Genomic DNA, 20,113 nt, shown 5'->3' with positions numbered 1-20,113 from the left:
CGGCCAAGTCACTTACCCCCCATGGACGAAGTCGAGGAGGGATTTCTTATCATTAACGACAGGATGGCCAGGGTGACCGTTGACGGTGCTGCCACACAGGAAATCAAGGGCACCTTTCTGATTACATTCGAGAGGGAGGCGAAGGTTAACGAATCGGTGTTTATAAACCAAAATGGCATTCCCATGCGAACATCAGGGGCAGCCACTGCCTCCCAAGTCAACATCACTGGCTACAACGAGGTGCTCAGTCTGACCTTCCTGCGCCGGTTAAATGACGATAACATTGATCATATTAAGGAAATCAACGTAACTATCAACAAGAGACCATTGGCTTTCCTTTTTGTAGGATTCGTGTTTTTGCTGATTGGAACTGCGTTGAACTGTTGGTGGTGTCGGCGTAGGTTTAGCAGTGCTGAACCTTCTCCGCAGAAGAGAAGCAGCTTAAGAAAGACCGAAGACAGTTCTGAACCTGAGAAGAGTCTGTTATAAAATTGTCTCATGGACGCAACGATACAGCTGAGTCCACAAACTCTGAATAACCACAGTCAACATATTCAGATGGATAAATATTTCACAATAAAACCTAATGGTACTCCCCATATTAATTGACAAAACTCAAAGAGCTCAGCCATCCTACATTACGTATAGAGGTTAATTCAAAAAATTTACCTTTCAGCTTACACACAAATGTCACTTTAACAATGTCCATTTTATAATCCCGTAAGTTATCCACCAGCGAAATTATTTTTCGCCCTAATTATCAGTATACCAATATCGATAAGTCATTTCTTTTTAATTTCTAGTCTGTTTTGGTCAAAAAAGAAAATAAATTTCAAGCGTCGGTTCCTTTTGAAATTTGAAATCATCCTCTAGTTGTAAAGACCTAGGAGCGTTTGTTCCTGAAATAAGTCCACATTTCGCAGGTGCTCGGCTTCTTGTTGCACTCACAAATGGGATTGGGTGGGCCAAGATATTTTCGGCATTCCGAGAAGCTCGGATACTTGGTGCTTCGCTTCACACAGCAACTCGGTTGGGGTCTATTGGCACAAGTTGGATCCTTTCGCGCCTCCTTGCAACCGGGTGCGGTCATCTTGCAGCAAGGCAAAGGACCTCGGAAGAGTTCAAAGAGCTTTGCTCTTGACCGTGGCTTTTCTACAATATCGTTGGGATTGCAGGCCGTCAAATTTTTATTAGCCAGCTTCTTGGGATCCCGACGCTTTCGTTCCGGGTAGATTTTATCAAATGGCTGATGTACAGGTCGTGGAATCGGAACGGACTCACACCACGTACGCTGATAGCAACGACATTCCTTATTGGTTGGCCTATAGTGGGCCAAGTCCAGAGGCAAGGGTTCCGCGCCGCAAGGATCCTCAAGGCAGTTGGCATCAGTGACTTGGCCACATTTGGATTCACTGCGTCGCACGGCTATGTGGCTGGGGACCTTCAGCACCTTGGCTTGCTTCAGACGCAAGTAGCGCATACGTAACTTCTCCTCGGTGGTGAGAGTCCTGTCTTGCACTAGCTTTTGACGGTATGGAGTCAGCAGAGGGGCGGCACGCAGTGAACATCGACTGAGCACCATATTATTTGTTACTAAAAAATTTTGTTAATTAAAAAATAAAAAAGTCCAAAAAAATTGCTCTATGAACCGAACGCTTTCTACACACGTCTCAACTGTTGAGATGTTAAACTGGAAGTGAATGATGCTTGGGCCCCAGCAACAGTCATACAGTCGACAGCTTTTGACAGGAGAAATCAAGGCCTACTCCATTTTAGCATGGTTTACGAATGTTTTTGTATGAATTCCATAATTCACACAGTGAGCCACTTTGTAGACATTTGCATTCATTTAGTTTGACAGGGGAGAGAGGGTAATGAAGACACTCGGAGAACGATGGGTAACGTGTCAAACGTCGTCGGCATTTTCCGGGCTTCGGTAACAAGCGACATCGAGTGTTCTTGGATGCTTTGGGGCACTCGCATAGTGGATGCTTTTTGCATTGATCGGAGGCGGTGCTGCTCACTTCACTCATCTTCGTGCATGCCATTTTAAGGAGTACCCTACACTTGGATGCATTGCCCAAGCAGCTGCAGGCAGCTTTCCTTGGTCCACGGCGACAGAATTCTACTGGCATTGTGTAGCAACGGAGCTTCGGACGCTTCTGATAGACACACTCCACCCAGTATTTGTCAAACTCACGATCCAAACTGCGACTTGGCTTATAGTATAGCGTATCCATGCGATTACATGGATCGACGTCACAATTCTTATCCAATACGAATGTTGGATTGCAGCGTGGAATACCCAATAACTTACGATTCAATTTCGATAATTCTTCATCCGATTTGCAGTTGGCGGGGGCCTTAAAGTATTTTGGCCTCATCAAATCTAGTGGGCGGCAAACTGGTGGGTTTCCCTTCGTTTCTCTTAATTTGGGGCAGGAGGTCCAGGTGTTTGATGAATGGCCACTGCTGCAGCGAACAAAACTGCACATAGAGACCACGTTTTGGCTCCATTTCATTATGGATGGTTGAATGAAAAGTTTCGACATTTTATTACTTTAAAAACAAGAAATTTTGACAGTAGGGCCGAATTACAGAGAATTTTGTTGGATTTTTTATCTGTTTTATCAGGTTGGCAAAAATGTTAGGAAAATGTTTTTGGGACTTTTCTCATGGTTCACTGGGTCACGAAAATAAAAATCTCTTAATTAAAAATGGAAATCCATTAATTATATAATGGGTTTGATATCGATTTCGCTGAGATAAATCGATAAAACCAAAACCTTGCACATTTATTTTTGAAAAGAATAATAATTGACATTTCACTTATGAAAAAAGTCGAAAATGAAAACAGATTTATGAAAAGTGTGATGAGATTCTTCTATGTAGACTCGTTGTTTAGAATCATGGCCCACTTAATTTACACTAAACATTCGGCAGTGTACATATGCTTCGTTGCTTTGCCCCCCGCTTGGACCCCGGCACATTGGTTTTGGCAAAACAATAAAAACGCGAGAAACATAAAAATCGTTGAGGCTCTGCAACAAGCTCATGCATTTTTTGTTGCTGCCAAACAAACAAAAGCCATTCAAAAAAAACAACAAGGAAAACCAGGAAAAAACGAATCCAATAAGTATACGCCGCGTTGTGCGCCAACGTTTTCGCTTTTATTCCCGCTGATTCTGCTGGCTGCTGTATGCATGAGTGCGAGGCCCATAAAATTGGGTCAATTGCTGTTAACAATTTGGCAGCGCAATCTTTTGCCCGTTTCGATTTCAAGGCAATTCCAAGCCCCGATTCCCAATCCTCAAGCGATGCTAGTTGAAAAAATGGCAAAAAAAACAACAAACTGAACCCTCACGTACGAACGAACCTTTTGAAAAAACCAAAAACAACAAACACAAAAAACAATTTCCGCATAGACTTGTTCGTTTCGAACAGAAGAGGGGGAGGGAAAACCATGGCAAATTGCCGTTGCACTCCAACGGCCAAAAAAAGAAGCACTCAGCGAGAGTGAGGAAAGAAGAGAAAGTAGTCCAACTGAACGCCTAGTAAAACGCTCAACGAATTCTGAAGAAGAGGTATACACAGACAGGAACAGGGGCAGAATTCTGGCTAATTAATTAGTGCAATTTGTTTGTTCTTTATTGTTGACCAACAACTTTTCTCGAGAGCGAGAGAGAGGTTCACTTTCACTACTCGAGTTGTTGAAAATGTGATGATTGTTTCACGAATTTTTGCACAAATTTCATCATATTCAAAGAGATGTTGAAAATTTTGCGCTTTAACGTGAAACATTCTTTCAACTCTCCTTCCATTCATGGCTGACAAAATTAAATAACTCTCTCTTAATGGAATGGACCGAGTGGGTGGCCTTAAAGGAGAAAATGCACTTTGGCCAGTTACCAGTAGAAGCTACCACTGCGAATGATTTCATTTACTTGCAATCAATGAAATTGCACTGATGCAATTTTGTTTTGGACCCAAAATAAACAGGCAGCTAGAGTTGGGTTTTTGGGGGCCAAAAAGTAACTGTTAGAAGTTGAAAGCGAAGCGAAAGAAAAGACAGAGAGAGAGAAGGAGAGGGAGATACTGTCTGTCACGCGTGCCTTGGCAGCCATGACAGCATTTGGGTTTCTTTTTTTTGTTGGCGACAGCCAAAAGGAACCGTCTCTATATCCTCGTCAAGAGTACGCGGTTTTTCGCCAACGCAAACCCAACCAGGAATTTCTCATATCAGAAGAAGCACGTAGACGTTGACTTCCTCTGTTGGTCCCCCAACCGCCACCCCCTCTTCATCTATAGAGCTGCAGCAACTGTGAAAAGTTCACGCTCAGCCATTGACATTAAGACTCAGATTGGATTTGGTAGACACAAACACTCACACACACACACACTTAGATACACCTACACACTGAGAGAGAGAAAGACCCAGAGAGATTTGTGAAAAATGTCAGGAAAATGCTGCACTAGACCCGAAAAATGAGCAGAAAACGTAACCAGGGTAGGTGAGTTTGTATGTGAGCTAGCCAACTACTTAGCTTCTATGTCATTCCACGACCATTCACCTGCCCCACCCAACACGCAGTGAGAAGTCACCCTCAAGAGAAGAGAAGGACAAGAATAAAAGAACGACGAGCAATACATTGAGTCTCCAGACTCCAGCAAACGCTGATGAATGGGAAGCGGAGCTACATCCATCTCCATCTCCTCAAGCAACTCCTAATGACAATAGGCCGGCAGAGCTATGGCGTTCAGAGGTAGCTACAATGACCAGGCAACCAGCAACGATCGATGCGACGGTGGAGACTGATGCCATACCAAGGCAAAGACGGCGAAAAAATGAACCAAAAGGAAATGAAGAGGCTTCAGAGGTTTCCACATCTAATAACGAAGGGAAAGTAGATCCGGAACAGCCAGCTCGCCTCATATTAGTCTCAGCGCCACCCAAACTAGTCGATGTTGGAACTGATCCGCCTAAATTAAGACGCAAACGAAATCAAAGATCAAGCTCAGAACCAGGAGCCAACACCGCTCCAGCAGTAGGTCCTCCATTAACAGCTTTCAATAGTGTCCCAACTGTGGTGACCCTGCCTGAAAGTGAAATTGAAGAAGAACTCGATACTAGAAACTATGACAGTAGTACAATGGATTATGATCTTGATGAGTATGAACCATTGACCACAAAGGTGACCAAGATCTACAAGAAAAGTAAGACCTATTAATCAACACAATAGACAGAAAAGTAACCAATTCTCATGACAGGACCCAATCGAGTGGTTCCTATCGATTCAGATGATTCATTTGATGATTGGCCCATTGATAGTGCTCGTATTAACCGAATGACTATTGTCAGTGAACAGGCGACACCCACTCAATATGCAGAATCAGAAATTCCACATTCAGGTGAAACATCGCCCAATATGGGATTATTAGGCGCTTCCACAACGGATATGTATACTAGCAGTGAAGCGGGCAATCGTACACAAAATGAGGATTCCCATCTGACGGATCATGGCATGGGTGGCTTTTCACTACTCTCGGGAAGAGCCTTTGTAAGTGAGTGGGTCAGTCGATGTCAGTGGCCAAGAGTCTAATTATTTGCCTTTCTTGTATTGTTAGATCTACATGGTGATACCACCAGATGGTGGCTTTGGTTGGGTCATCTTAATCCTGAGTTTCCTAGCCCAACTAATTGTCGATGGTATTATATTCTCAATTGGCATTCTCTTGCCCTACATGAGCACAGAGTTTGATGTGTCCATGGCTCAGATAGCTCTGGTGGCCAGTGTTCAGATTGGTTGTTATTTCACTGGCGGTGCCTTCTCAAGTGCCCTGATCAATAGCTGGGGCTTTCGACCGGTGGCATTGCTGGGTGTTTTAGTATCTGCCCTTGCCATTCTTATAGCCAGTTTTAGTACAAACTTTTGGATGATGATTGTTTTTTATAGTCTTATCGGTAAGTTGGCCACATTCAATTCCATTTCGGATCTTGACCTACAAACACTACAGTTTTTGCAGGTGGTCCTGGCTTGAGTATGATTTGGGTCAGCTCACAGTTGATCATTGGATATTATTTCGAACGATATCGTCCAGTGGCCAATGGCTTCTCATGCTCTGGTGCTGGAGCTGGCATAGTTGTTATCCCCATAATGATAACATACCTTGCTTTGGAAATTGGCTGGCGAAATGCATTACGTGTTCAGGTTGTATTAATATTGCTCATCGTCTTTATGGCTTTGGCCTACGTTGAGGTGGCACCAACACAAGTGGGAATTGTACACCGTCCTGAATATAATACATCCAGTTCAGATGAGTTTTATGGCAATTTCTATGTACACAACTTCTTGCGTGATGAGGAGCCAAGAAAGAGTCCAACTAAAATTGATCCATATGAACCTCCAATTGAATCTGATCAAAAAACGAATTGGGCTCTCCGTTGTTCACCATGTTGTGCCCGAAAGCAGAGGTACACCACTACAACGACAAGATCTTCGAAAGCCTTGTCTCGTCGTAGCTCTGAGAGAAATTTTGTTGTACGTCCCGATCCACTGGAAAAGGATGATCTCTTTTATACTGGACCCGTTGAGTACGAGGAACCGCATCACATAGAGCAATTGGATGGCAAAGAGCTAGAATTAGTAGGCTCGGAAAAGTATGTGAGTAAATTGTTGGATAGTAATTAGAAATAAAGAAACTTGTGCAAATTGCTACTACCCTTTCCCATTGCTTATTGCAGATCCAGCAAGTTGCCTATGGCCTGCATAACATTCACAATGATGAGGTGAAGGACAACTCCCGCCGCGGATCCCCTGAATTACCAAAGAAGCAGGATAATCGTTTTCACAGCAAACTTATGCGAGCTTTTGGTCGACTCTTTGCTGTCCATTTATTTAGTAGCTTTGAGTTCCGTTTGCTGGTATTGGCTTCTTTTCTGTATCCCATCGGATTCAATATTCCATTTGTATATTCCAAGGCTCGTGCGGATATTCCCGCTGAATATGGCACAATGATTGGTCCATGTATTGGACTGAGCAATTTTATAATACGCATTACTTGCGGTTTTGTTGCTTTCAAGGTGAAAAGCTGGACTACCTACCTTTGTGGCGGAGGCATGGTTTTTGGCGGCTTTGCTGTTTTTGTCAGTGCTTTCTATGGGATAAATATGATTTGGTTTCAAATGCTCTACGGCTTATGCTATGGTGTCGCACCAGGTGAGCTTCCGCACTGTGATTTTAACATTTAACCCTTTGGGCTTTCTAAAATTCATTTGTATCCTTAGCTGTTTATTCCACCTTGCGTGCCATCATCTATGTTCGATATTTGGGTCTATCGAATCTTACAAATGCCTTTGGTCTGACTGCTCTGGCTATGGGTTTGGGTGTATTTATTGGCACTTCGATCGGTGGCGTGTTAGTGGATCAAACTAAAAGTTATACGGCCGTATTTGCCTTGGCTGGCCTTTGCATCATGTCGTCTGGTGCAATAAAATTGTTTTTACCCACCGTTGTCAAGTATCGAAACAGAAAATTGGCCAGAAAACACTGAGGACAATGAGCACTGACATTTTCATTCACTTATATTTTCTCAATGGCATACTCTTTTTATTTGTTTGTTTCTTTTGGGATTTATTTAATTAAAGAAATTGTTAATTAATCTGCTCTTACTTCTCTGGTCACGATTTTGATGATTCAGTTCCCTGTGACTTAAAAAATCAACCATATTGCTTAAAGGTTTAATGTAATCGGAGCTAAAAGGTTACTTTGAGAAATAAGTCAAAGTAGGAATAAATATGAGGACAATGAAATTTTAATCACGTTTAAAACGCTAAGCTAAACATTGGCTACATTCGCAAATAGTTGTTAATTAATCAAAATAGAAAACTATACTTACCCAATTCCATATTAACAAAACCATAAGAATTCGAAAAAATTGTAGCATACTTTTTGGCTTACATTTCTCTATGGCATAGTTTTTTATTTGTTTCGATTTTTGGGATTTATTTTACAAAAATGTCTTATGCACATCCGATTCGATTTGTATTTTCTTTTATTACATAAGTGTTTTTCTTTCTTTAAATGTCTAATTTTATTGGCTCTTTCTTTTTAACTTCCTTTCGTTCTAGACACAATTTTCGGCCCTTGTTTTTTTTGTGATAGTGAAAGGAAATGCTGCATAAATTGTTCTTTGTTCGGTTTTTTTTACATACCTATCATTTTAATGCCAAATGGAAAAATCTTCCATTCCATTGACATTTCAAACTGTGTGTTATTCAAACTGTGAGTGAAATGATAAGATTTTTTATGAGTTATGCTGCACAAACTGTTTGTCATGTGAGATTTTAAAGTTCATTTCGAATTTGCTTTTGCGGTTTAAACCCTTGCCTTGACTTGGACTCTAACTGAAAAGTGAAATCGCCAGTCGATGATCACCTTGTCAAGAAGTTTTTCAAAGTTTATTTTTGAAATTTTCCTATGTAGCAATTTAAATACGTTTCCAATAAGAAGTAATTAATTATTTAATCTTAAACTATTTAGCAAGTTTTGCATCGGACAAACTGCAAGGGTATAAAAAAAATCGATTTGCCGAAGTTGTATTTTGGATTTGTCATATTTGTATATAGGTACTTTTAATCTAGATTGAAATCGAATTGCTGATGACTTCATGCTTTTGTTGTTTTTGGGGTTGCAGTTGTTGTTGTTGTTGTTTGTTGCATTTTTTGTTTTTATTTGCAATCCATTAATGTTTAATTAACTTAAATTACATCTAATGTTAGCTTAATTGCTGTATTACACTTTTTCCTTTTTCTCCTTTCTAGCTCCTTTTTATATACTTTTTTTTTGTAATAATAGTTTAAAGTGTTTTATTTGGTTTTTGGTTTTTGGTTTCTGGATTCCTTGTTTGGTTATGCAAATGTTCACGCTTGTTAATTATACTTTGATTTGCTTTTACTATACTTGCATGCTCTTAACTTTTGTACGTCTACTGTGATTTGGTATAGAAGGGAACTGCGGTTCCCTTTCCTCTTCCTCTTTCTCCTGTTTTTGGTTTTACATATTCATTGAATGAAAATTTCTTAAGCAAAATGATAAGCAATAATCAAAACTGAAATGGGTGAAATTATTATTGGAATAATTTGTGTATAATTTTGCTTGATTTTTCAATTCTTTAGAGTTTTGTCAGCCAAATATTTGAGTAAACATTTTTTGGATTTTCCTTGTTTTTTATGTTTTCTCATTTGTTTTTTTTTGTTTTCTTCTTTTAATATTGTCAGTAGTCTTCTGTTTCATATGCAATTTCATAAACACACATTTTGCTTTTCATTTCCTTCCATTTTCAGCATGCGTCTTTTCATGTTTAAAATCAATTTTTTCATTTTAATAGTAATCTAAATTTAAATTAAAATCTCATTTGGGGGCTGAGCTTCTTCGGATGCGATTTGTGTGTGTGTGTGTGTGTGTTTGTGTGTGTGCAAAGCAATTCTTACGCCTTAAATTAAAATTATATATATATGGCATCGGCATCAATACTCGTCTCGCTCGTTCATGTGTCAGAGTCGGACCTGAGAATTGGAGAATGGGGAAATTGGGAATGAAATTGAGATTGATTAAATGCATATTGTATAATATTTGTCTCTAGATCTGGTTTCCCCCCTCCCCCACACACACACTCCACGCCAGATGACAGACGCTCGATGTATAAATTAGATTCGTATTCATTTCAGTCTCCATCTGAATGTCCTTCCATCCAGTTGGTATCCATTTTACTTACCAATTAAAATAGCTCTGCGGCCCGTGACAGTTGCGCTCGGTGCCGCACCATTTCGATTGCTGCAACGCCGGACATGGCCGACCGCCGCGTTTACCATGCTTGATGACTTTGCGATATCGATGCATCTCCCCAATGCCGCAGGTCTTGCTGCAGGCCGTCCATTCCGACCAATGGCTGACACGGCAGTCGCGTTGCCGCCGTTGTGCTCGACGTCGCTGTTGTTGTTGTTGTTGCTGCGATGAATTGGCAGTGGAAAAGTTGCCCATAAGGGAGGAGGAGGATATTTTCGTATTGGATGCCATTAGGGTTGTGTTGATATTGTTGCTAGCAGCCGAGTTGCTAGTACGTCTAATGTAGCTGCTGGCAATGCTCTGCATAAGTGCTTGTTTATCGTTCTTTGGCACCACATTGACCACCTGAGGTGCTTGCTGTTGGCTGTTGTTGTAGCTGCAAAAAAGAAAAATGAAATTATTGTGTAATTAGTTGCAGTTTTTTCTCTTTCCGTAAGTTGTATTTGGCGGGGACTGTACTGAAATCTTATTACACATACGCCCCGTTTACACTGAATTTCCAGCGTTTGTTATTTCAGCACATCAGCTGTAGACAATTTCAATTTAAATTTGCCTTTTTGCAGTTACCCCCCCCCCATCTCTTGTTATCCCCTGCCTCTCTTCAGCTTTTCACCTTGCCTTGGCCAAGGCAACATGTTCCTGTGGGTCTGACTGCCTGCTTGTTTCCTTCCTTCCGTCCGCCTGTCCGACCGTCTTTCCTTCCTTCCTTCCGTGTGGCACATCCGTGTTTTGTTTCCTGCAGTTTCTCCTTTTCGGTTTTTTCGTTTATTTGCATACACATGCCGCGCGTATGCCGTGCAAAATCGCGCAAATAATAATAAAAAATCAAGAGGCAGACGAGCAGAGCACAGCCCAGACCAAGGGAAGAGTAGAAGAGAAGACGCAACAGGAAAGGCAGGCACAACGGCAGCAAAAGGCAAAGCCAAGAAAATTGGCAAAAATATTGGAAGAACGTGAAAGCCCCTCACAACAAAACACAAAAAAAAAACACGAAGAAAATAATGAAGAAAATTCACAAATTGAAATTATGTACATACAAGAAATTTCTTATTTCTCTTTAGTCTCTGCCTGTGTATATACATATAAAGGCATGTGTGTGTTCTAAGTGTGTGTGTGTGTGTGTGTGTATGTGTATGGAAGTTATTAGCGACAATTTGCTTCGATCATGTTTACGGCAATTACCATTAGATGAGCACATCAAAACGTATCAAGTAAATGTTATTTTATGCGCAATTTGCTTACATTTGCCTAACTTCCAAAAATAAGAAGCAAAAAAATATATTCCGGGAAATTTCTATCTTTAACATTGAAAAAAATTGAGTCAAAAATTACTTAGAAAATCTACCAATATTTATACCTAAATGCTTAAAGACTTTAAAGGTGTGGTAAGTGTTTTGAATGAATTATTCAATTTATTTAGACTGAGATAGCAATTTGCATGAGGTCTGAAATGAAGTATTAGACGGATACTTTAACATTGTGTGTGTTAGATTCCGCTGAATAGATTCGAGAAGCTATTTAATTTATCTGTTAGATGAAGTTGTTTGATTTCTTTGATTTGAAAGAAAGGGCTAAAGTCATTGATTCACACTTAGTTTAATTATTCACCATTTGCTTTTTTTTTTTGATTGAAACACATTTTGTTTGTTCGATTGCAAATACTTATAGGATTATATATTCTGATTCATTCAGTCGCTAAACATATAGATAAACTTTTCGAATTTTTGTCATGGGTCAAAGAATTGTGCAGCAAAAGACTTCCTCACGTGGTTGGGCATAAACTGTGGCAACTGCTGGCTGACCACCCACCACAACAGCTGGCCGGGGCGGTGGTGCAACTATAACAGGCGGCGGTGGAGCTCCAATGATCACTGGCGGTGGTGCTCCAATCACAACTGGTGGAGGAGCAAATCCAATGCCAACGCCAATGGGCGGCGGCGGAGGGCCGCCAATATTGACACCTATATTGACGCCAGGCCGAGGAGGAGGCGGACCATAACCAGGGCCGGGACCATAACCACGGCCTGGTCCGGGACCATAACCACGTCCTGGTCCGGGACCGAAACCACGTCCAGGTGGTGGCATTTCTGATTTGAATATTATTTGCCGACTGACCGCTGTAAAGTATCTCACCCTTGTGGTCATTCAGTTTATGACTTGTTTCTTATCTATCTTTTCATTTCGTTGTTTTTTTTTTTATTGTATTTAAAACTAATTAACTATCAATTACGTTTTGTTATCGCTGCGGTGATTTTGCTTTTGTCTGATTAGATAGCAGATAGGCTACTGTGTGGCCTAAGCCCCACAAACAGGGCGATAAGAAAAGCTCCATAAAAAAATGAATTGTTTGGCTACTGAATCACTAGTCTGAAGTGACCGAAGGGAAATCCCTCTCAAAAATAGAAACGCTTGACTTCTTTTTAGGAAATGACACAGCGGCATTTGCAACAACATCTCCTGTGTTTGTCCTCCAACTGTTGTGGTTGAGGTGGTTGAGAGGGTAGTGGTTCTACAATGACCTTCTCTTCCAGCACTGCACTCACTGAATAACGTTTGCCTAGTTTATCGTTCGTTTCAGTATCCAAAGCCCCAACCAAGACCATTTCAGTTGCTCCGGCTGGTGCTGCTTGTGAGGACCGTTCTGTCTCTGTGGTAACTATGATTTCTTCTTCCACGACTTCCTCGGTTGGTTGTCCAGGTGTTTCCACAATTTCCACAGTTTCAACTATTTCCACAGTTTCGGCTGGTACAACTGGCGGCGGAATGGGACTTGGAATGGGTGTGGCAGTGGAAGAGGTCTCCACTGATTCTACTATTACTTCCGTTTCTTCGAGGGATTTCTGTGAATTAAGGGACTCTCGGGTCAAGACCATTTCTTCTATTTTCGATATTGGACGATATTGCCGGCCCAAATTTAATGTGGTTGGCACTTGACGCTGCGGCGGCGGACTTGGCAAAGGCGTTGGCATTGGTGTAGAGTCCAAACTAGTCGATTCTACGATTAGCTCCGTTTCCACGACTTCTTCGGGTAAGATTTCTGTAACACTGGACTCGATGACAACTCCGGCAGGGACAAAACTTGGTCTTGGTATTGACATATTGAAACTGGATTGAGCTGCGCGAAGAGGAACTGGGCTGGGCGTCGGTGTGGGCTCTGGTGATTCCTCAACCGAATCTATTTCGTATACTGTTTCCACAATTTCTGTTGTTGTCGTTGTTCCTTGTTCTTCAATGCTTTGTTGTCCCGTGGGACTGGAATAAGGGGAAGTAAAGGGCGTGGCATAAACAGAATCTTCAGTTAGAGCTATGCTTTCTAACGAATATCGCTGATTGAAACCTCCTTGAGCAGGAGCTTGAACTTGAGGCAATGGGCTGGCCGGTGGGGTCGGTGTGGGAGTAGGTTCAAGCGAATCGACAATAATTTCAGTTTCTACTATCTCTGTGCGACTGGGAACAGGCGATGGTATTGGGGTTATCTCTTCCTGAATAACTTCAGTTTCTGCCAACAGATTGGGCCTAGAATAGGGCAAATTAAACCATTTTTGTGGTAAAGGCTTTGGTGGTGCAACAGGTCCTGCAGTTGCCTGCAATGTTTCCATCATTAGAATAGTTTCCTCAACCTTTGATAATGGCCGTTGATCGAGACCTTGAGTGAAGGTCGTTTGAATTTCGATTTCTGGCAGTGGACTGGCTGGTGGGGTGGATAGTGGACTCTCCTCCAGTGTCTCTACAAGTTCAATTGTTTCCTCTACTTCTGGTATTAATGGTTGCTCGACTATAACTTCAGTTTCCACAATTTCCTCTGGAATTTGCGGTGGGGGACTAGCTGGAGGCGTAGGAATAGGAGTTGTTTCTATTGTCTCCACTATTAGCTCTGTTTCCACTATTTCTGGTGAAGCTAAAGGTGTGATTTGCTCTACTTCCTGTACAACTTCTGTTTCAATCAAAAGATTTGGCCGACTATAATTCCAACCCGATGGCACTATTGGCTTAGGTGGAAGTATTTCCGCAGAAGCAGATGCTTGAAGGGATTCTAGTAAGAGTACTCTCTGCTCAACTTTCGATAAAGTGCGTTGGCCTTGAATTTGTGGCAAAGGACTGGGCGGTGGCGTAGGTGTTGAACTCTCCTCCAAAGACTCGAGAATCTCTATAGTTTCCTCAACTTTGGTTGTGGATGGAAGTGGTCTAGATGGTGGCGCGGGTGTTGAAGTGTCTTCTAGAGACTCGAGAATCTCTATAGTTTCCTCCACTTTGGATGTTGTTGGAAGTGGACTAACTGGTGGCGTCGGCGTTGAAGTCCCTTCCAAATCCTCGAGAATCTCTATAGTTTCCTCTACTTTCGTTGTTGTTGGAAGTGGCCCAGTTGGTGGCGTGGGTGTTGAACTCTCCTCCAGACCCTCAAAAACCTCTATGGTTTCTTCAATTTTTGATATTGTGGGTATTGGATTAACTGGTGATGGCTCCACTGTCTCCACTATAATCTTCTCCTCCATTACTTCTGTTGGTTCATCCCAATCAGGTTGTGGCTCAATGGGAATAGTGGGTGAGGGTAAAGGTGTTATTTCCTCCGTTTCTAAAATAACCTCCGTTTGTAGCAAACTCGGTGGGTTTACTTTCGTCATAGACTTCATTGGTGGCATCGAATCAACCGATGCTTGAAGGGATTCCAGCAATTGAATCGTTTCATTCACTTTCGATAATGGTCGTTGCTCTACGCCTATATAGGCAACCGATTCTACTTGAATTTGTGGCGGAGTATCCAAAATAAGATCAACCTGGTCAATGCTTGTTTCGGAATTGTTAATATTGAACTCTGCTTGCCATGCCAAGCCGGTTAAGTCATTTGTGGAAGTGCTTGAAGATGCTGGTGATTCTGGAGCAGCTATTTGGGGATTGGGCGATGCCTGCGATGATACTTGTTGCTGTATCCAAAAGGATTGTTGTGGCTCCCAAACCACATCCACAGAGAGTTCTTCGGTGGGTGTCAATGAGGGTGGTGAACATTGCGGCAGTGGTGGAGGCGGTGCTTGCACAATAATTTCCTGCTCCTTCTTTTGATGATGATGATGATGGTGATGATGGTGATGATGTTGATGTTTCTCCTCAGTCTGAGTTTCAAGCACTATAGTCTCTTCAATCACTTCACCATTCTCATTCGATTTATGGTGCTTACGATGATGATGATTGTGCTTATGATGATGATGATGTTGTTGTTTCGTATCGGTCTCTAACACCAATGTTTCTTCGAGTAGTTCTCCATTTTGTCTTCGATTTGCTGGTCTTGGTGCTGCCGTCGTGTCAATTGTGGTTATATCAATCGTTTCATCTATAGTTCTACCATTTGTCGTTGTAATATCTATCGTTTCCTCTACACTTGTCTCCTCAACTGTAGTCGTTTTCATGGTACTAGCCACTGCTGCTGTCTTTGCTTAACTAAACTACAGTATGGCCAAAAGCAAATCATTTATAGTCAATGTTTATGTCATGGGAAATATATTTTCATGCTAGGTAAATCCTTATAAATATTTTACTCTGATAAGATAGGCGAACGCGCCCAATGTTAATGTTAATATCTTAACTAATGAGGCAACTATTTGATTTGGTTTCCGTTGCTGTGGCCTTCTGTGGTTGCTTCTTTTCTGTAAAGTCATTAGCAGAAAAATGTGGTGAATTTTATTGCATAGATTTTTATCGCAAACATAACTAATAGAATGAGAAATTCCAAAGAATTCTTACGGCTTTGTGTTCGTTGTTGTTGGTGTCGCTTTCGTTCATTATGGCAGGCAGCACCTGCTATTACAGTAAATGTTGGTGGTACTCCGGACATTTTAGTGCTGTTGTCTACTCCGATGAAGTCCAGTTAACTCTTTATACACTTGCTGGCAATTGCTTTACTTTTATAGTCACCTCCCTCCACTCTATGACGTATGTATTGTGTGATAAGATAGTAATTACTTGCAGTTCTCTGTCTATCTATCTATCTATCTATCTGCTGTATGGTTACTTGCTTGGCAGACCTTTTGTGTTGGGCTAGAGCCAAAGTCAACGCCCACACGCAAATACAAACACATGCATACATACACTCAAGGCTTTTGGCACTCAGACACGTAGACTTGGTCATTAAGTATGCAGGTTACCAGTGCCAATGGTGCCAAAAATCCACTTCCACTCCCACAAAACACTAGCACCAGCAGCAGCAGCAGCCAAAAAGTGCCACGAAAATGGAAATGGAGGGGGAATGGAAACTGAGGCAACTGCCAGCTAGATCAGCCCAGGCTAGGGCAGGATTAGTTGTAGTTTTGCTCGTTGACTGAAGTTGAAGTTTTCGTTCTCGTTCTCGTTCTCGTTTCGTGCCGAGAAACGGAGTGGGGAAATGGGGAAATGGGAGAAGATGGCCAACAGCAGAGGCTTTTTAAAGATGCAGCCTTATCCCTAGAACGTGTTCTCGTACAATTTTATCGTGTTTTTGTTTTTGTGTGTGTTATATTTTTTTTCACCTTAAAAGTGGTGTAATGTGCTTTCAAGTGTGCCAGCCAACCAGCAAGCTGCTGCTTTCCACTTTGTCTAGATTTCTTATTTTTTCTTCCTCCCTCTCTCTCTCTCTCTCTCTTTCTCTCTCTCCTTGCGCTTCAGGCATTGCTCACATGGCTTTAAATGTGAGTGTTGAAAGTAGTTTCGACTTGAATGGTAAGAGTAAAGAAAACACTTTACGCATATGTTAAGTAAGGCAAATTGAAGCACTTTGACGAAGAAGACGACAGCAACGATGACGACGACGATGATGATGATGACTGATAGAAGAGGATAAAAGGATAAAAAGGGCGGCGTATGGTATTAGCCTGATTACGTATACGCCATGTGCCTTAAAGTTTCATTCAATTGAAAACTATTTGCCAAAGTCCAACCAACTAAAAAGTTACCCATCCCACTTATATTAATCATTTACTATGACATATTTAAAGATAAAATACACTTACTTAACTATTTAAGTCTTTGCTATCTAACGATGTTTAATATTGAAAATAAAATTCTTACTAGAAAAGGGGAGAGAGGGAGACCAGTTACAGATACACATTTATATATATTTCAGTGTCGTTGAATCAAACGACTTGACGACTATTCCCTCTCCCCTTTTAATTGAAAAAATATTTGTATACCGAGTACTTATCACAGGTTTTACTTACATGGGATTCATTTTGGCCAACAGCTGTGAACGAATTCGTTGTCTCTCATCATTGTATTGTTGTTGTTGTTGTTGTTGTTGTTGTTGCTGCTGTTCCGTTTGTCGCTCCCTTTCAATGCTGGCCGAGAGCTCATTGTTCATCTCTACATGATTGTGCTCTGCATCCAGATGGGTCTGTGTTTGTACCATTTCATACTTGCGATCATCCTCAGCAATGTTGAATACCTCGCTAAGTTCGTATTCCTTTAGCTGCAAATATTGTGTGTGTGTGTGTGTGTGTGTGAGTGTGTGAAAGAGAGAGGAAATCCAAAATGAATTGTTTGTTCTCATGCAGACACATGTGCAGCATATTAATTTGCTGGGATTATGTGCCCCGCATATACATAGTACCTAGAGAACCAGAGAGAGTGTGGTAAAGAGGGTGGCTAGGAGGTGAGGGTACAGGAACCAGAATGGAGAGAGAGATATATGTATGTATGGAAGGACTACAGGTGCTTTTAACGCGCTGCTAATTTCAATTTGTGGCAAATATTGACACAAAGCAACGGACAGAAGGCATTTACATTCCACTGGAAGGAGAGTTGGGGATAAAACACAAAAACTTTGTTTCGCTCGCTGTCGCGCATTTTAATTTATTTGTTTGGGCTTGCTGTCATTTTCTATACCAACCTTCCTCCTGCCTAGCCACCTCCCCAGCTATCTACAAACAAACATTCAGACAATACGCATTGTTATAAAGGTATTTCGTTTTGCTTTGTTTTTCTTTCTTTTTTTTTTTGCTCTGATCTGGCTTATCTTGGTCCATGTCTACCTTTTGTATCTACATTTTTGCAAATGCGTCGACAGCAACAGCTACGAAAGCCAAGTGCTTCGTGTTGCCTTTGTGTGTGTGTGTGTGTGTGTGTGGGGCATTAAAATATACAATAATCCGCAGCATACAGCAACAAAAACTGTGAAATTCCTTGTGGATTACCCCAAAAGTAGAGGCGACACAATGAAGACCCTCTGCAAAACAAAAAATCCAGCCTACCGAGATTACGTGTCTTTTGGTATTCGACGTCCCCCCCCAAAAATGACACAGAAATATGCCAGAAATTTAAGACGAAAATTTAATGCCTGAGAGTTGAGAGCTGAATTTAGTTTCGCTTTCGAGAGTGAGTTGTGTCTATGTGTGTGTGTGAGAGAGAAAATCAACACATAATTACATATACATGTGAGACAACATTGTGGCTGGCTCCTGTCCACAAACACAAAACAAGACTTGGTGAAAAAGGACATGTGTTGGTCATAAAATGACACGCATATAAGTAAATAACTTTCCGTTTCGTTGGGTCATAAACAAAAAGAATACCAAGCCAGTCCAAGTGCTGGCAAAAATAATTGTTTCAAAATGTGAATATTTGAATGCTCTTTAGTATAATAAGAATACGGAAACTGAACTAGAATAAAAGCGGAAACTCAAGTCTAAACTTGTAAACATCATTTGCTTCGCCTTTTTTAGCAGTTAATTTCACTAAAATAAATGGAAAATGTATCTTAAACATATTTTCATTTTGATTGCCCAGTTAATGGACCCTTCACAATGAAACTATGCAAAAGGTCTAAAGACACGTCCCCGCCCCCTTTATGGTGTACTGGGAAAATAGCTTGGAAAATAAAACTAAAATTAGTAGTGTCAAAAAGGCGTTAGAATAGCAAAAGCAAAACAACCACAACAAATAAAGAATAATGACCACACGTACAGTGAAAGCTCTTTCTCTCTGTGTGTGTGTGTGCCACGCCCACATTCAAACACCCACCCACCCACAAGAGTCTCAATGATACATAAACTATGCAAACGTAGTCGAAACATCTGGCCGAAACGGGGGAGAGACCACAGTGGTTGGGAGAGGTGGACCTCGAGTCGAAGGCGTAAATTTTATGTGCCACACATAAAAGCAATTTTGATGAGCGATCCAGCCTATGCCTGGGGGTAAAGACTACGCGTCGGCCATTGTAACAGTAAGTGCGGCACTTTCTGGACATCTTTCGAGTCGCTGGCAATGGCTACATATACATAATTACAAATGGCTGAAGGCTATTTTTCTGGCCGGCCATACGGGGTGGAGTCGTTTTTACTGCTGTCCGTACGCTATTCTAGTTTGAATGGTTCACGTTTTCATTTTGTGACTGCTAAACGTAATGGATTGGCATTAAATAAGGCATGGAGGCCAATTGCAATCAAACCCAAGTTCAATTGTCATGAGTGTTTCTGTATGTGTGTGTATGAAGGACAAGCAAATGCATTTGCCAGGCAAATAAAACTTTTTTTAATAGATCAACCATTTTTAAGTTAAAGCAATATTAAGGGAAATTGGGAAAGAAATATTTCTGTAAGAGACTGAAATAGAATATTGACATGGTCTAGAAAGTCATTATAAACGGATGAATAACGTATCATATATTTAAGATGATTTTCTTTTAAGCCTGCTCTAATCAAATCTTTTTCTTTAACTTTGAGTTATCTTTATAGTATAAAATCCATGACATGGGAATTATTATCAAAGTAATGAATGTTTTAACTCGCAATTTACTTGATTGAAAAATTATGTGAATTTAGTCAGCATTTAATTAGTATCAATTTAATGAATTTCTAAATACTTTTAGACAACGTAACACAAAGCGTCACTGGCCAACGAACACATGTTTGCCCAAAAAAGTATGCTACATTTCTGGAAATGCAAATTCTGTGGGTCCTTTCTTTCTATTGTTTGTTTAATTCAATTTCTGAGTTTACACAAAACTATTTAAAGCCGTCAAAATCAAAAAAAAATCCAAGTCAATAAACTATTTCTATCTACATTGAAAATGTTTGAATTTTTAAATATATTTTTTTAGCATTTTTAAGCACTTTAAATATGAAATTTTCAATGATAAACTATTTAAATGCAAACAGAATTCATTTTAGTTTCATTTCCTGCCGTGATAAACATACTAAAATTATAATTCGCTTCCTGGCAATAATTGTAAAACTCTAATAATAAATTATAAAGTGTTTTTATGTGTTTGTGTCTGTAGGTTTTTTTTTTTTGGTGTAACTCTTTAA

At 40.8% G+C, this 20,113-nt stretch overlaps 5 protein-coding genes across 8 annotated transcripts in view; 1 reads left to right on the top strand and 4 right to left on the bottom strand.

Moving 5' to 3' along the window:
* Window positions 1–757: 757 nt before the first annotated feature.
* LOC6639845 lies at window positions 758–2,617 on the bottom strand. Its single transcript, XM_002062733.4, has one exon. The coding sequence runs from the start codon at window positions 1,580–1,582 to the stop codon at window positions 884–886; it is 699 nt and encodes a 232-aa protein (XP_002062769.1). The 5' UTR covers window positions 1,583–2,617; the 3' UTR covers window positions 758–883.
* Window positions 2,618–4,391: 1,774 nt separating this feature from the next.
* Window positions 4,392–7,645, top strand: LOC6639881. 4 transcript variants are annotated; one of them, XM_002062735.3, is made up of 7 exons: window positions 4,395–4,511; window positions 4,592–5,214; window positions 5,269–5,558; window positions 5,626–5,962; window positions 6,025–6,662; window positions 6,743–7,217; window positions 7,286–7,645. In XM_002062735.3, exons 1-7 carry the CDS (start codon window positions 4,486–4,488, stop codon window positions 7,549–7,551), a joined length of 2,655 nt encoding a protein of 884 aa, XP_002062771.2. In that variant the 5' UTR covers window positions 4,395–4,485; the 3' UTR covers window positions 7,552–7,645. The 4 variants fall into 4 exon arrangements, with proteins under 4 accessions (XP_046866221.1, XP_002062771.2, XP_046866220.1 ...); XM_047010264.1 differs by having other exon boundaries at window positions 6,016–6,662; XM_047010265.1 differs by lacking the exon at window positions 7,286–7,645 and having other exon boundaries at window positions 4,392–4,511; window positions 6,016–6,658; window positions 6,743–6,851.
* A 1,197-nt stretch (window positions 7,646–8,842) lies between these two features.
* Window positions 8,843–20,113, bottom strand: part of LOC6639882 — a 47,706-nt gene continuing 36,435 nt past the window's right edge. Inside the window, exons 4-6 of the mRNA XM_002062736.4 lie at window positions 17,030–17,277; window positions 9,775–10,221; window positions 8,843–9,565 (exon numbers count right to left, since the gene is read on the bottom strand). Of these exons, the coding sequence (XP_002062772.3) occupies window positions 9,547–9,565; window positions 9,775–10,221; window positions 17,030–17,277 (714 nt within the window). The 3' untranslated portion in view covers window positions 8,843–9,546. The remainder of the gene's footprint in view (window positions 9,566–9,774; window positions 10,222–17,029; window positions 17,278–20,113) is intronic.
* Window positions 11,501–11,990, bottom strand: LOC26529708 (formin-2). The gene has a single exon (XM_015179010.3). The coding sequence runs from the start codon at window positions 11,988–11,990 to the stop codon at window positions 11,580–11,582; it is 411 nt and encodes a 136-aa protein (XP_015034496.2). The 3' UTR covers window positions 11,501–11,579.
* Window positions 12,266–15,251, bottom strand: LOC26529349 (mucin-2). The gene has a single exon (XM_015179003.3). The coding sequence runs from the start codon at window positions 15,245–15,247 to the stop codon at window positions 12,266–12,268; it is 2,982 nt and encodes a 993-aa protein (XP_015034489.1). The 5' UTR covers window positions 15,248–15,251.

The sequence above is a fragment of the Drosophila willistoni genome (genome assembly GCF_018902025.1).
Source record: "Drosophila willistoni isolate 14030-0811.24 chromosome 2L unlocalized genomic scaffold, UCI_dwil_1.1 Seg196, whole genome shotgun sequence".
Taxonomy (NCBI): Eukaryota; Metazoa; Arthropoda; class Insecta; order Diptera; family Drosophilidae; genus Drosophila; species Drosophila willistoni.
This window is presented reverse-complemented; position numbering and strand designations above follow the sequence as displayed.

What these genes read in the sequence shown, in the direction of transcription:
- LOC6639881 (XM_047010264.1), top strand. Translation starts at nt 4,486, where the DNA reads ATGAGCAGAAAACGTAACCAGGGTAG. An exon ending in TACTCTCGGGAAGAGCCTTT is followed by an intron (nt 5,559 to 5,625) that starts GTAAGTGAGTGG and finishes TTGTATTGTTAG; the next exon opens with ATCTACATGGTGATACCACC. An exon ending in ATGCTATGGTGTCGCACCAG is followed by an intron (nt 7,218 to 7,285) that starts GTGAGCTTCCGC and finishes TTGTATCCTTAG; the next exon opens with CTGTTTATTCCACCTTGCGT.
- LOC26529708 (XM_015179010.3), bottom strand. Translation starts at nt 11,990, where the DNA reads ATGACCACAAGGGTGAGATACTTTACAGCGGTCAGTCGGCAAATAATA.
- LOC6639845 (XM_002062733.4), bottom strand. Translation starts at nt 1,582, where the DNA reads ATGGTGCTCAGTCGATGTTCACTGCGTGCCGCCCCTCTGCTGACTCCA.
- LOC26529349 (XM_015179003.3), bottom strand. Translation starts at nt 15,247, where the DNA reads ATGAAAACGACTACAGTTGAGGAGACAAGTGTAGAGGAAACGATAGAT.